General features: G+C 33.5%; 1 protein-coding gene across 1 annotated transcript; it reads right to left on the bottom strand.

Moving 5' to 3' along the window:
• Positions 1-3,203: 3,203 nt before the first annotated feature.
• LOC112055643 (cytochrome P450 4C1-like) lies at positions 3,204-14,011 on the bottom strand. Its single transcript, XM_024095838.2, has 10 exons — positions 13,852-14,011; positions 13,221-13,313; positions 12,115-12,225; positions 11,401-11,586; positions 7,964-8,160; positions 7,520-7,592; positions 6,502-6,703; positions 6,136-6,287; positions 5,610-5,795; positions 3,204-3,670 (listed from the first exon to the last, which is right to left on the bottom strand). Exons 1-10 carry the CDS (start codon positions 14,009-14,011, stop codon positions 3,483-3,485), a joined length of 1,548 nt encoding a protein of 515 aa, XP_023951606.1. The 3' UTR covers positions 3,204-3,482.
• Between the last annotated feature and the right edge of the window lie 713 nt (positions 14,012-14,724).

Below are 14,724 nucleotides of genomic sequence, written 5' to 3'. Positions count from 1 at the left end.
TCTAACTTAATTGTAATTCTTCAACCAGAACAGTAAAACATCGATCAAATTTTTTTTTAAGAGTCTAAGCGATGTGTTATTAAATAATAATAATAATTTATTTATTCATTAAAAAGCAGAACTATTATTAACAAAAGGTTATAGCTTAAATACTCGTATAAATAGACCCCTGATACTTCTTACCATAATAATAATTAGGTGTATGAAAATCTTTGTAATTCTTCTTAAACTTCTTAACTTCTTATTTACTTATAAGCAAACAGATAAAAAAACAAAATATATGTAATTTGGTATAGCACAAATGTTAACTCTGCAAGGGAGACAAGGTCCCGCCTCGTCGTCCGGACGCTTTCGTCCCCTACCGCTGCCGCATAACCAGTCGCCACAACGTGCATCCACTTGCGTACGGCGAGCAGTAAATTAAAAGTGTCCTGGCCTAGTTGACGACGAGGCGATACGGTTACGAGAAATTGATATGTGTGCTATGACTATTAATCTGCAATAAGGATCGCAAACATTTTTTTAGACGTAAATAAAAAGTTCCAATTCAAAAGAATGTATGATTTAGTACAGGTAATCGAAAACCATGTTGGATTCTTTCATGACGATTATTAAACCACATTGTGGATATTTTCAACTTAAGAACCAATGCAAGCATTTTCTACTGCAGACTGTTTCTTTGCTTATCCTGTTTATTAAGAGTATGTTAAGCCGTCAGTCCCGTTCATTATCATTAAGGGCCTTATCATACGGTTTGCCAGCGGTTGCAAAGCGGAGAACAGGTCGCGGAGACGTGGCGGATTCGCAACGTTTCCGTCGCGGTTTTGTAGCGAATTTACGAGGAACGACGAGGAAACACTGCTGTTTTATTTATTTAAAAAAAAAGTGCAAACGTATGCAAAACAACATATAATGTAAAACACTAAAATTTTAGTAAAGGTGTGGATAAACAATTTAAGTACAAAACATCTCATAAAATATATAATGTTGAGAGTCAAAGATCAGCTTTCGCCTCGTCAAAAAGACCGCCTTTAAAAGCATCAGGCCCAAAGGCCAAATGGGCCCCATTAAGCTGGCGACTTTGCCTCTTTGTATAGCGCTGAAACATATACCTGCAAATCATCGGCATATAAATGAAACGAAGAAGATATAACTGTGGAAATGGAATTTATATAAATAGAAAAAAGAAGAGGAGAGAGAACTCCACCCTGAGGCACGCCTGTCTCAAGATCTTCTTGGTATGTCGTACTGTTTACGGGATACCCTGTATATCCCGTTCTGATTGGAAATTTCCGAACAAAGTGTGCGCCGGTACAAACAAAATATTCCGCATGACATCAATATGTTTATTTCCGAAAAGTCTCTCCGAACGCAAGGGCTCGCATTCGTTATGTACGCCCGGAATTTGTTCCGTCCGGAAGAAAAAACGTACTGTTCGTCAGTTGATTTATTTTATATTGATTTCGTGCATTCGGTTGTCCGAACACGAAAAACACATTCGTAAAACGTATACGGAAAACGAATGTATGCGGCCGGCTTAAAAATGCTTCTTTTTCATTTAGAAACACGTCAGCGCTTCGGTGTGGTAGGTATTTAATTACGTGATTTAATTTGCAGATTACTTATTTACTAACAGTCAAATAAATACAAACCTACGCACGTAGTATAAAAACATAGTCTACGAGATTAATGTCTTTTTTCAGAATAATATTACAATTGTTTTATTACATGCTGATAGTTTTTTTCACGATTATTGACAAGTAAGCCATTGACTACAATTTCACCTGATGGTAAGTGAGGATGCAATCTAAGATGGAAGCGCCAACTAATTAACTAACTAAAAAAAACTAGAAGACGCCAGCGACTTCGTCCGCGTGAAATTTAGTTTTTCACAAATCCCTCGGGAACCCCTAATCCCTATAATTAATTTGAATAAGGATTAAAGTTTTGTAGTATAAATAATGACGTAAACCTAAGTATATAAAATTAATAATTTTTAAAATACAAAAGGTACTATATCTGCTAATATATAGAAGATAGATGTATGGTGTCGCGGACTTTTTTGTAGAACTTTTAAAGATACATAGTCTCAATACATTAATTTAAATTTTACGCAATAGTTAAGGCAGCGCATGCGAATAAGTCTGTTTAAGAGGAATTTCGGTCCAACCTGTATGACAAAAACTGTGATAACTCGGCTATTATATATGTTACCTTTATAAAATATAGCCTATAGCACTCCCCGATAATGTAGCATTCTACTGGTGAAAGAATTGAAATCGGACCAGTAGTTCCGAAGATTACCCCATTTAAAGAATGTTACAAACTTACAAACTTACAAACTTTACCTCTTTATAATATTAGTATAGACTAATCTTGTAACAATTTAGGTAAACTTTTTGTTACTTAATGTTTTAACATTATACTCGTAATACATTTGAATAGTGTTTTCAATATATTCATGATTTTATTTTGGATTCCCTTGTCTTACAGATAGTACCGGAAATGTTATACCTACAGATTTTTCTGGTAAAATTAGCAGCCTGGTAGCTCATTTGAATACATTATTGTTAAGTGCAACAGTGTGTTTATTCCACAAATTATGATGTAGTCGTATTTTGTGCTTAAGTTTAGATAATTCAATAATGGGATTTTAGTTCGTTCGTCATCAACCCATATTCGGCTCACTGCTCAGCTCGAGTCTCCTCTCAGAATGAGAGGGGTTAGGCCAATAGTCCACCACGCTGGCCCAATGCGGATTGGCAGACTTCACACACGCAGAGAATTAAGATAATTCTCTGGTATGCAGGTTTCCTCACGATGTTTTCCTTCACCGATTGAGACACGTGATATTTAATTTCTTAAAATGCACACAACTGAAAAGTTGGAGGTGCATGCCCCGGACCGGATTCGAACCCACACCCTCCGGAGGCAGAGGTCATATCCACTGGGCTATCACAGCTAGTAGTTAGTATTTATTAGGTAGGTAGTAGGTAGGTAGTAGTAGTTTGGTTCGTTGTTATGAAATCAGCTACTTTAATAGACCCCTACACCAACCCCTACGTTTTAATTTTAAACTGCTATGTGATAAAGTTGCTAGGTAATTATTTTATAGACAAACTTTCATTTAGTAATAGGATACAGAAAAACATTAAAATAAATAAAATCGGATTATGAAGTAAATTAAAACAAATAAAAATGAAATAAAACCAATTTATTTCAGGTCAGAGAATCCACCGATTACCAATATAAAACAAATTAAACCTTTAACTGAAATTAGAATTTCAATTGAAACAACTTATAAAAATAAAATATACTTTTGAAAAATCTTAATAGCAAGTGCTTATAGCAAAATTATTTTATGTATCGTTTAATCGATTTAAAAATATTTTAGCCGTCGTGACATTTTTAATTCAATTATTTTTTAAAATTAAAAAACAATAAAATTATCGAATCATCAGCACTCGACACAAAAAAGCAAGTCACTCTTTCAAGAGACAAGGTTTTCTTTTTTCGAACTTCACGTAGTACCCTTCAGCTGCCTTCAACATGATGTCTACCTTGACTCTTATGTTAGGAATGGGTCCCTTTTCTGGTTCTCCAATAACTTTATAATTTCGTAATATGGACGTTAGTGCCGTCTTGATTGACTTGAAAGCATACTGATAACCTATAAAATAAAAATTAGAATTAAACCTAGTCCACTAAAAATTCACTAAATTTAATTTTTTTCTAGATAGTTTTTTCAATAGGCCACGCTTTCCTGGTAATGCCGAATAACGAATGTTATTACATCTTTGGCATCGGTATTAAATGAATCGGTATTTAAAGGTCTCCGTGGCGGTAGGCGAGACCTATAAATACCTTGGAATTACGGCAGCACTTGGTATTGAGGCAGGGAATATGAAATAGGTAGATAAAGAACGCTTCTTTAGTCGTCTGATAAAAATCCTAAAAAGTCTTTTATCAGACGGTAACAATAGCGAAGCAATAATTAATATTAAAAATAATATAATTTTAATTAATATTTTATTAAATTTTGAACTCATTTTTAATATCCAAATCTTAGTTTATAAGATTTGAATATTAAACGCCCGCGACAACGTCCGCGTGAAACGTGATGTAAATTTTCAACTACCCCTACATTACCCCTACATTAGCACTACCCTACCACTACCCTAGCCCTACCCTACTCCTACCCTACCCTACCCTACCTTACCCCTACCCTCCCCCTACCCCTTAATTTTTTTTTTAAATTCTGTCATAAGAACAATTCTGACAATTAGCCGAATCAATAGAGCATTTACCCTCAACCTACTCAGAAACAGCTCCGATTTTGATGATTTTTTTTTTGTTCATTTTATTTATGGATATTATTTAAAATCAGAAACATTTTGGAGTGGGGACGGAATGATTTATATTATTTAAACAATAATTATGTTATTATATAATAAATAATTAAAAACAAAACACTATCGACTCCAAAAACACAAACATATGCAGGAAATTAATAAGCAGAAGAAAACATTATAATATTTTCTATCTACTGATTACTTTGAAGCCATGGTACAATTAATGGGTAGGCAATCTATCCTCTTTTTCCACCTTTAGGATTGGAATTGTTTTCCCAAATCTTTATGGGGCATACTTCGAAATATACCCTTTACAAAAAAAAAAGAGTTATTAAAATAGGTCCACTCAGTAAAAAGTTACGCATAGTTTTACATTACAATTAATGTGCAACAATCAATCATCTTCTATTTTCCTACTCTTAGGGTTGAAATTGTTTTTCCAAATTTATATGGAAATATTTAAGGTATATACCCTTTCTATTAAAAAAAGAATTATCAAAATCGAACCACTCAATAAAAAGTTATGCTTGGTTTTACATTAAAATGAATGAGAAAACAATCAATCATACCCTGTTTTTTTGTATTTAGGATTGGAATTGTTTTTCCAAATTTATACGAGACCTACTTCAAAATATACCCTTTACAACCTATAAAGAGTTATCGATATCGGACCACATCATAATAAGTTACGCATAGTTTTATAATACAATTAATGGGGAAACAATCAGTCATCTTCTGCTTTTCAACCCTTAAGATTGAAATTGTTATTTAAAATTTATATGAAACCATTATCGGAATATACCCTTTCTATTTAAAACAGAGTTATTAAAATCGGACTACTTGATAAAAAGTTATGCTTGGTTTTACAGGAAAATTAATGGGTAAACAATCAATCATACCTTGTTTTCTTACTCTTAGAGTTGAAATAAATCTTTTTAATGTATATAGGACCATGTACGGAATGTACCCTTTATAATTAATATGTATTTGGATTCATTTTTATATATATAGAAGATTACCTATTTTTTTTTAAATAAAGTCACAGATACATAGATTAGTGTCCGCCAATTTATGTCGACTTTCTAAATTTTAAATAAGAACTCACCGCGTTATTGTTGCGGCTAATTCCGATTAGTAGTTTGCGCGAAGTTCACACTGGCTGCTTAGAAACTTACATAGGCGCGGATTTTTTTTAATTACGAGTAGTTTATATTTTAATAATTACCATTTATTTACCAAGAAACTACTACTTCTCACCTACACAATTCCGTGGACCGTAACTAAACGGCATATAGCTACAGGCGTGCTGCAAGTTGAATCGTTCAGGCAGAAACCGGTCGGGGTCGAAATGTTCCGCGTCCGGACCCCAGTACTTAGGGTCGCGATGAGCTCCAAAAATCGAAACAAATATCCCTGAACCACTAGGAATAGTCACGCCTGACGCTGAAAATTTTGAAATGAATAAAATAAATTATAACAAATGACGTACATCTTAAATGCATTATTAAACTGCGCACTGAAAGAGAATATTGATGACCCAATCGAGAGTATTCTCAGCTTCGTTTAATGAGAAAATTGTTGGTGCGAAAATTGGGACATGGAAATCAAGACTGTGGATCACAATCATCGATTGTCAAGTGAGAGTATCCATATCTACATCTCAGTGCAATTCTGCTAAAGATGATTTGTCATATGGGTTATTTAAAATTTATTTATTAAGTAATTGAGCTAATATAGATAAAGAGTGATAAAGAAGAGATAGTAATAAACTAGTGTTACCCACGTAAAGTAATCTCTTTTTCCACTTTCCGAAGTATAAAAGGCACTGGTGGGAATAACCTGAAAGACTCTTTTACCACTCTCTCTAAATACTTCAACTTGGGTAAATCTTCTTTCACTAATGGACGGTTGGAATCACCAAACACTTCTTTCAACCTAAAATAGAGTATACTTTTTAATGTTTGATCTGAACTGTAATATAGAGAAATATTTCATGGAAGTGGACTTATTATGACACTTGAAATATATAATATTATAATAAATGCAAAACATCCGCTAGTTATTATATATTTTAAGCGTCTTAATAAGTCTAAAAACATTGCTAACTAGATAGATTCTCTAGATTGTTGAAACCTTAACTTTTACTTACTCTTCATATACCTTTTGCTGAATGTCTGGATATTTTCCTAATAATATGAGAGTAAACGCCATTCCAACTGCAGAGGTGTCGGTTCCAGCCATAATTATAGTTAAAATCTCCTCACGAAGTTCCAAATCTGTATACCCCTTTTCACCACCAGACAAATGTATTAATAATTCAAGGAAAGATTTGTTTTTATAATCACCTAAATCTGCAAATGTATCTATGTTATTCATTCACGTAAATGTAAACAAAATTTGATGGTTTGATGCAGTTTAGTTGTGTGTAATAAATACACAAACACACAAAATTATACATCTGTACTAGTCTGTACTAGTATTATAAATTGATAAAGTTTGTAAGATTGCAGGCGGAAATCTCTTGAACCGATTTTGAAAATTCTTTTACCAATTGAAAGATACGTTATTTGTATATGACATTATAGGCTTTTTTTTATCCCCGTAACGGGAGTACGGGAATGATAACAGTTTTTTAAATTGTGTATAAATTAAAAAATAATAAATTAAAAACAAGTAACAGGATATCTGCGATCATTGGGTACTTTCGGAGCTACAGGGATTTAAAGAGTCAAATTTCCGGCACTGCTACGGATTCCTGAAAAACGCCTCATACAAAATGGCACGAATTAATGACGTCGTTGATTCGCTGATCGTTAGATTTGTATGGCCATTCAAACAAAATTACAAATATTAGCTTTGTTATTTGTGCGTTTACGTTTATAATCCAAATATTGAAAAATGTAACGTTTAATGTATGGAAGCTAAAAATGTATGAATTTTTTATCTAATTACAATAAAAGAATTTTAGTAGATTTTGAAATTTTATAATCTTATTTATTTTGCAAACATCCAGCCAATCTTTGGTTTTTACTAATTACATAATTTTGACTTTATTTAATCGAATGTCTCTTAAAAATTCAAACATAGTCATCATCCCCAATACGCGGGTGAAATTACGGGGCTAGTTTATAATGTAACGCAAGAAGAGCGCAAATGCTTGTACTTACCATATGGGCTATTATCATTGTCGCATGTTCTTTGTTTGTCATTCTTTAATTCTTTTCGTTTATTGTTGATAATCTGAAATAAATAGATTTAAAATTCTGTAATCTAGGCTACCAAATGATAAAAATACAGTCAATTTATACCCGTAGGAACGAAAAGATGGCTGAATCAGGGTCAAATATCCCAATGAGTATTTTTATTACTTAGAAGTTGTTACCTCATTGTAATAGATGATCACATTATCAAAAAGTTTAAATGTCTTAACTTATTTTTGAACGAGTTAGGCATTCTTCAAATCACTGTTTTTAAGGGGTAGTCCCCTAGGTCCCCTACATACTGCTGTTACTGCTGTTAAGTACAGTTACGAGGTCTAATAGGACCCTAACGCACTGAAAATATGTCAATAAGTCCTCTAGAAATGGTCCCGCAGCGAACGTGTTACGTACCTCATCTGTAAAATCATGTATATATTGAGCACATTTCTGATATTTAGTGTACTTAGGGGACAGACGGAACACCCAATCCGGATGCAGCCACAAATTGCCCATTCTTTCACAGATAATGTTTAGAATTTCCTCCACAAAAGTTAGGAATTGTGAGTTTGCTTTGGACTGCGCATATATTTTTACCCCTGCCGTTGATTCTAAAAAAACAAAATACCTTTTTTTGTAATAATATGCATAAAAAACATTAGAGTATTACAAGATAAAGGATATAATAATTAAAGAGATAAAAAACTTGACTGCATAAAATATAAAAACCGACCAAGTGCGTGTCGGGCGACACAATATAGGGTTCCGTAGATTAAGTTAGCGCTTTAATCCTCATTGTAATGAACAAAATACCGACAACGATACCCCACACTATAGGATAGACGATAAAAAAATTCATCATCACTTTGTATGTTGGGGAGGAACACCAAAATTTTTTCGTTTTATATATTTATAGACGTAATTAATGTGCATACCCTTACCAAATCTTATATTTCTAGTTTTAACATACTCTGAGTTAACGTACTGATAACTTTATCTTTTTAATTAACAACAGAATTATTATGCAATTTTCGATTTCCAATTACGTTTTTTTAAGTTGGTCGACTATTGCTCTTTAGACAGCAATTGCTTATTAGCAGTTATAGTTTTTTTTGTAATTTCATTCTAATATATCCTACTTTTGAAATTCAAGTATCCATAAACAACCGTTTAGCCGGTAGTGGGTGGGGACACTTGACTGTAACAAAAATTTGCTATTAAAAGCTTAATATTTTACAAACGGATTCCTAAATCGAAATATGTAATAAAACCCCTTACAACGTTCAAAGATCTATCGAATGATACCCCATACTATGAAATTAACGAGCAAAATAAATTATACCCACTTTACATGTAGGGTAGGTAGGTAGTAGATTGTTCTACAAGGGGCTAAAACGACCCATTATATACGAGGTATTTTTAAATAGAAAATAAAACCGCTAAATATAAACCAAGTTTAAAATGGGTTTAGCCCCGCGTGTTACACAATATTTTTCACTACGATACGAACTTTATAAATAAATTTATGTTAGATGCTTTTACCCGGTAACTTAATTTCCGACTGCTGTGAAGATGAATAATGAGTATGTGAGGTAAACGTAGGAGTTATTAGTTTAAAAACTTCTTCCGTAAGTGAATCAACTCGTTGTTCTTTTCTCCACTTATTAAATTTTTCGTAGGTATTTAATTTGTAGGTTAGTTTTGTTCCATCTTTAAATTAGGGTCACCATTCTCAATAGATGAAGACATAAAAATTAATTTATAATAATTGCGAAATATGTAAATTACGGTCACAAATTCACAATTAATTTCTTAAAAAAATCAAGTATGGATTATTCACAGCAAATTGTTTTTAAATTCTCGCTCTTTAATTTTATTTTTCTTTACTAATATAATTTTGAATGAAGAAAAAGAATTCTCATCTTCCCATGAAGAAAAGGCACAGGCATTACACTGTACAACCTTGTCTTCAAATCTCGCTCTTTAAATTCGCAACTCAATAAAAAACAAATAAAAAAAAATAACCGCATTCTACAGATAAAAACGCTGCATTTTATTCCAATTTCAAGTTTTATTTTTATCAAACAATCAGGACCTTACGCGCGGAGCAATATAACCAAAAGAAGAAGAAGAAAGGCTTTACCTACGATGATTCTATTTACGAATAAAACCTCCTTCGTTATAAAGTAGGCTAGTACTTGGCTAGTACTCGTAACAGACAAAAATTAAAAAAAAAATATTAGCCACTAGAGGCTGAAATGCTTGTTTAGCCCCGCTGTGGAGTGGTAATATGACAATGTTTTTGAGCAAGAGTAGTGAAAAATATTTTTTTTAATTTTATTGTACTACATTGTTCACATTTTCAATATACATAATTCATGCTAATTTACAGCTTTCTTTAGTAATAGTCTCTGCACTAAACCGCGGACGGACGGACGGACAGATGGACTACGGAACTCTAAAAACTGAAAAGTAATATAAACAAGCTCAATCCAGAAGTGTAGAAAGCAATTAGAAAGCAGCCGAAACCAATATTGGGAAGAATTATTTTAGTCTAAGTACATTATTTAATAGGTCCCGACTGTTTTGTTTGTTAACCACCATTAAAATATCATGATTTAACTTGACATTTCAAAAGTACACTAAGCCTAATTGAAATAAATGAATTTTGTTTTTTTTAATTTTGAATTTTAACATGAGAAAATAAATGGTTGTCTTTTACGCAAAAATCCTTTATTTCTCTAAGAAATCAAAATATAGACACATTATACTTATTACACATCATAAAAAAATATCGTCTTTTTAATAATAAGTACGATAGCTACGATATTTTCATCGTATTTCGTCGCATTTTCGTCTTTTTGATCATCTGACATAGAAGAAGAAAAAGAAGAAATACTTTATTGCACACAAAAATACAATTATAAATTGAAACATTAAAAAACATAAATTAAACTTAGCATGCAAAGGCGGCCTTATTACTATAAGTAATCTCTACCAGGCAACCCCTGACGAGAGAACTTGCGAAGAAAGAGCGGGAAGGTGCAATACATTATATGTAATTATATATATAAATAATTAAAAAAATATATATAAATATAATATAATATATACGTAAATATAATATTAAAATTTACATGACATAGTTATTTCCGTTATTTCAACGAAATGACCTAAACTATGCCATGTTACATCAAGCGGCAGTGATTTTTTTTTTTAGTAGACCATTTAACATGATTAATTCAACGAAATTACGTAAACAATGTTTTTTCGTTTTTGTGAAATAACGTTAATACTTGCCACTACTATACTAATGCCACTTTACATAAAACTACCATAATTATGTTATTTCGTTGAAAACACAATAGTAGATGACAAAAACAAAAATACGAAAAACCACATTATTTTAATGGTACCAAGGTAAATAATAACCCTGCTGATCGCACTAAAAGGACTGGATCTCAATATTCTCATCCTCATTAGCATCCTGATGACCCGATGCAGGTATATGAAACCTGCATCGGGTCATCAGGATGCTCACGCCACAAAATCAATTGGTAGTTTCGGTCATCGCGATGAACAATAGATTGACGAAACAACACAAAAATCACCTGATGACGAAGAAAGTGTGTCAGTATGTCCGAGATTTCCTTAAGCAATTTAGGACTCGCATGCAGGTCTGGTCACTGATCCAAGAACACCGTTTGACCGTGTAGATCCGTCGTATAATAACCCTGATCTTGTTGTTGGGGGTTTTCAACACAGCGTGATGACGATGATGATGATGAAGGCATTTTACAGGAAACAGACTTTTGATTTACTGTATAAAATAATTTTGATTTTAAACATACCACATGCGGCACCTAAAGAATAAGCTGATACTATCGGCCAAAGGTTAACTGTTCCAGATCCACACATACGTGCCACTTTATGTGTAATATGTTGGCTTTGTTCTGAAAATATTTCTACAAAGCTTTCAATAATTTTCGCGCTGAATGCTGGGATTAGAATTTTTCTGCGACGCCTCCAAATAGAAACTGAAACAACGTATTCAAGTTACAAAATGCGCGCTGGTTAATGTGAAACCTAGCTCGAACAAAGAGTAAATGAATATATGGACTCGAATGACGTTTGTTTATGGTAATGAGTGCAAAAATGTAAGGTAAAAGATAAGGTTTTGATAAGGTTTTGATTTATTAGTGTCCTACCGAATTTTTGGTCAAGTTCGTAGAATTTTTTCATCTTCTTGATGTTTGAATTGCATACTTATTATTTAGGAATTTATAAACTTTACTTAATATTCTGCGTCGATTTCGAATTCATTATAATTTTTGACTTTTTTGACGTTTATGACTTGATTTTTATAAAAAATGGTATCGTTTAAAAAATCAAGTCATAAAAATCACTACTCACACACGCACTAGTCACTATCAGATAATAATGACGGAGACGTACACCACGCCTACCGAATGCGCTGATTTTTTTTCAAAACACCGATCGATTCGAAAGCTTGAACTCAAAACCTCATATTCTAACTAGATCGAAAACGCAGTTACATGACTCACCAGGTGCGAATGCGCTGCCATTACCTATAAAGTTACGCATTAATCTATAAAGATCATCCTTTTCCAAGCACGTTTTTAACACTATTTCCAAATCCTCCGGGTTCACCATTGCTGAAATATCAAAATCTCTAATAAGGCGAATCAATTGAGCATTTACCCTCGACCTCCTCAGGAACAGCTTCGATTTTGATGATTTATTTTTATTCAGTTTGTTTCTTGATATTATTTGAAATCAGAAACCTTTTGGAGTGGGGACGGAATTACTTATATTATTTAAACAATATTTAAGCTATTTATGTAATAAATAATTGAAAAGCAAAACACTACCGACATCAAAAACATAAAAATAAGCAGAAGACAACTTTATAATATTTTGTATCTACTGATTAATTTGAAGCCGGTGCCAATGGTACAATTAATGGGTAAGCAATCAATCGTTTGGTCGTCGTCAAATTTGGGAAAACAATTCTAATGCTAAAGGTGGAAAAAGAGCTTCCACCTTTAGGATTAGAATTGTTTTTCCAAATTTAAATGGAATTAAATATTAAACTTCGAAATATACCCGTTACAAAAAATAAAGAATTATCAAAATCGGTCCACTCAGTAAAAAGTTACGCATAGTTTTACATTACAATTTATGGGAAAACAATCAATCATTTTCTATTTTTTTAACCTTAGGGTTGAAATGGTTTTTCCAAATTGATTTTTTTAAATATGTATAGGACTATGTACGAAATGTACCCTTTACAATAAAAAAAGAATTATCAAAACCGGACAACTCAATTAAACGTTATGCTTAGTTTTACATTACGAAAACAGGGGACGATTGATTGTTTACCCATTAACTTTAGTGTAAAACCAAGTATAACTTTCTATTGAATAGTCCGATTTTGATAATTCTTTTTTTATTATAAAGGGTATATTCCGAAGATAGTTTCATATGAAAAAACAATTCGAAACCTAAAGCTAGGTAAACGGTAGATAAAACATAGGTTATAGTTAGTACAGGTCCGCTAAGAAAGTATTTTGCGACTGGGTCGGATTAAGGAGGTATAAGGGCGGACGAAGTCACGGGCGTACGCTAGTTTACTAATATAGTCACTCACCGAAATAAAGTATGTGATTAAGCCACGCTCTAGTTACTCCATCATCGGTCTCCATGGCTTCATAGCTAAACTGCTTCAAGCTTTTCATTATAACTGAAATAGAGAATTTGCTTATAACATTCACATAATTAATTATATTGAAGTTGCTTAGCCTGTGTAAAATGTAATGTTAAAGCCTCAATAGCTCAACGGTAAGAGCGGTTGGACTCATCATCATATCTATTGTCGTACCCACTCCTAATACAGTATTTCCCGGCTAGTTGGTGAGGTATGGGAATATTAGTCATATTTAAAAGTTATGGCAAATATTCTTAAAAAAAAACTGTATTATATTCTATTGGTGCATTTTAAGAAATTAAATATCACGTGTCTCACTCAACGGTGAATAAAAAACATCGCGAGGAAACCTGCCTACTTAAGAATTTTCTTAATTCTCTACGTGTTTCACACGATTTGCCAATCCGCTTTGGGCCAGCTTTGATGATAAGCGGATTATTTAGTAATTACATACATATTATAAATCACGCGAAAATATAAATAAAAGGGATGAAATGTTTAAATTATTTTCATGCGAACAAAGTCGCCGTCCTGCTGGTATTAATATAGAATTACTAATTAAATAATCACTTACTTTCAGTACTTCCTATTAATTTATGCGTTACACCAATCAAAGGCAATTCATCTTTCAGATGTGAGATCTTTGACGCCAACTCATACATTCTCCTCCTTCTGAACCTGTATTGTACTGTCCAGATAACTGCTACTAATACCAATACGACGGATAAAATCATTTTTCAATACAATAACTTCATAAGTGTCTATTTCGAGAGATCCTAGAAGAGAATGATTGAACGTAGGTACTACGAACGGTATTATATTAACACCATTTTTTTGATCAACCTCAACGATAATGATGTACCTAAACTTGTTATCACCCGACTTCGTCGGCCAGTCTCCGAGCAAAGCTCCAAGCTCGTAACCAATGAATTTAGGGTTCAAGACAGTTAACTAACACTCCCTTTCTTCGCTAGTGTTGTTCTCCCTGCCTAGCCAATGGGGAAAAGCCCACCGGCTAATACGTCGGCCCAGATAAACCCAGGTATACCCGTATAAAAGTATCATCACTATTATCATATCAGCCGATGGATGTCCACTGCAGGACATAGGCCTTTTGTAGGGACTTCCAAACATCACGATCCTGAGCCGCCTGCATTCAATTCATCCCTGCGACTCGCGTGACGTCGTTAGTCCACCTGGTGGGGGGTCGACCAACACCGCTTTCTAGACGATGACGAACGATATACACAACGTCTTCGCCGGCGAAGACGAGGTCCCCGATATCTGACGTCACCCAGACGTGGGCTTTTTAACTCACGATCTCTGAGCTGCCCGGATACACTCAGACCAAAACACCATTCCAGAACGGCTCTCTATGCCGTGGCCCGAGTCTCAGAGGAGACGCCCTTAGAGAGTCGTTCCGCCCACCTACTCTGCTTCTGCCTTT

The sequence above is a fragment of the Bicyclus anynana genome, chromosome 7 (assembly GCF_947172395.1).
Source record: "Bicyclus anynana chromosome 7, ilBicAnyn1.1, whole genome shotgun sequence".
NCBI lineage: Eukaryota > Metazoa > Arthropoda > Insecta > Lepidoptera > Nymphalidae > Bicyclus > Bicyclus anynana.
This window is presented reverse-complemented; position numbering and strand designations above follow the sequence as displayed.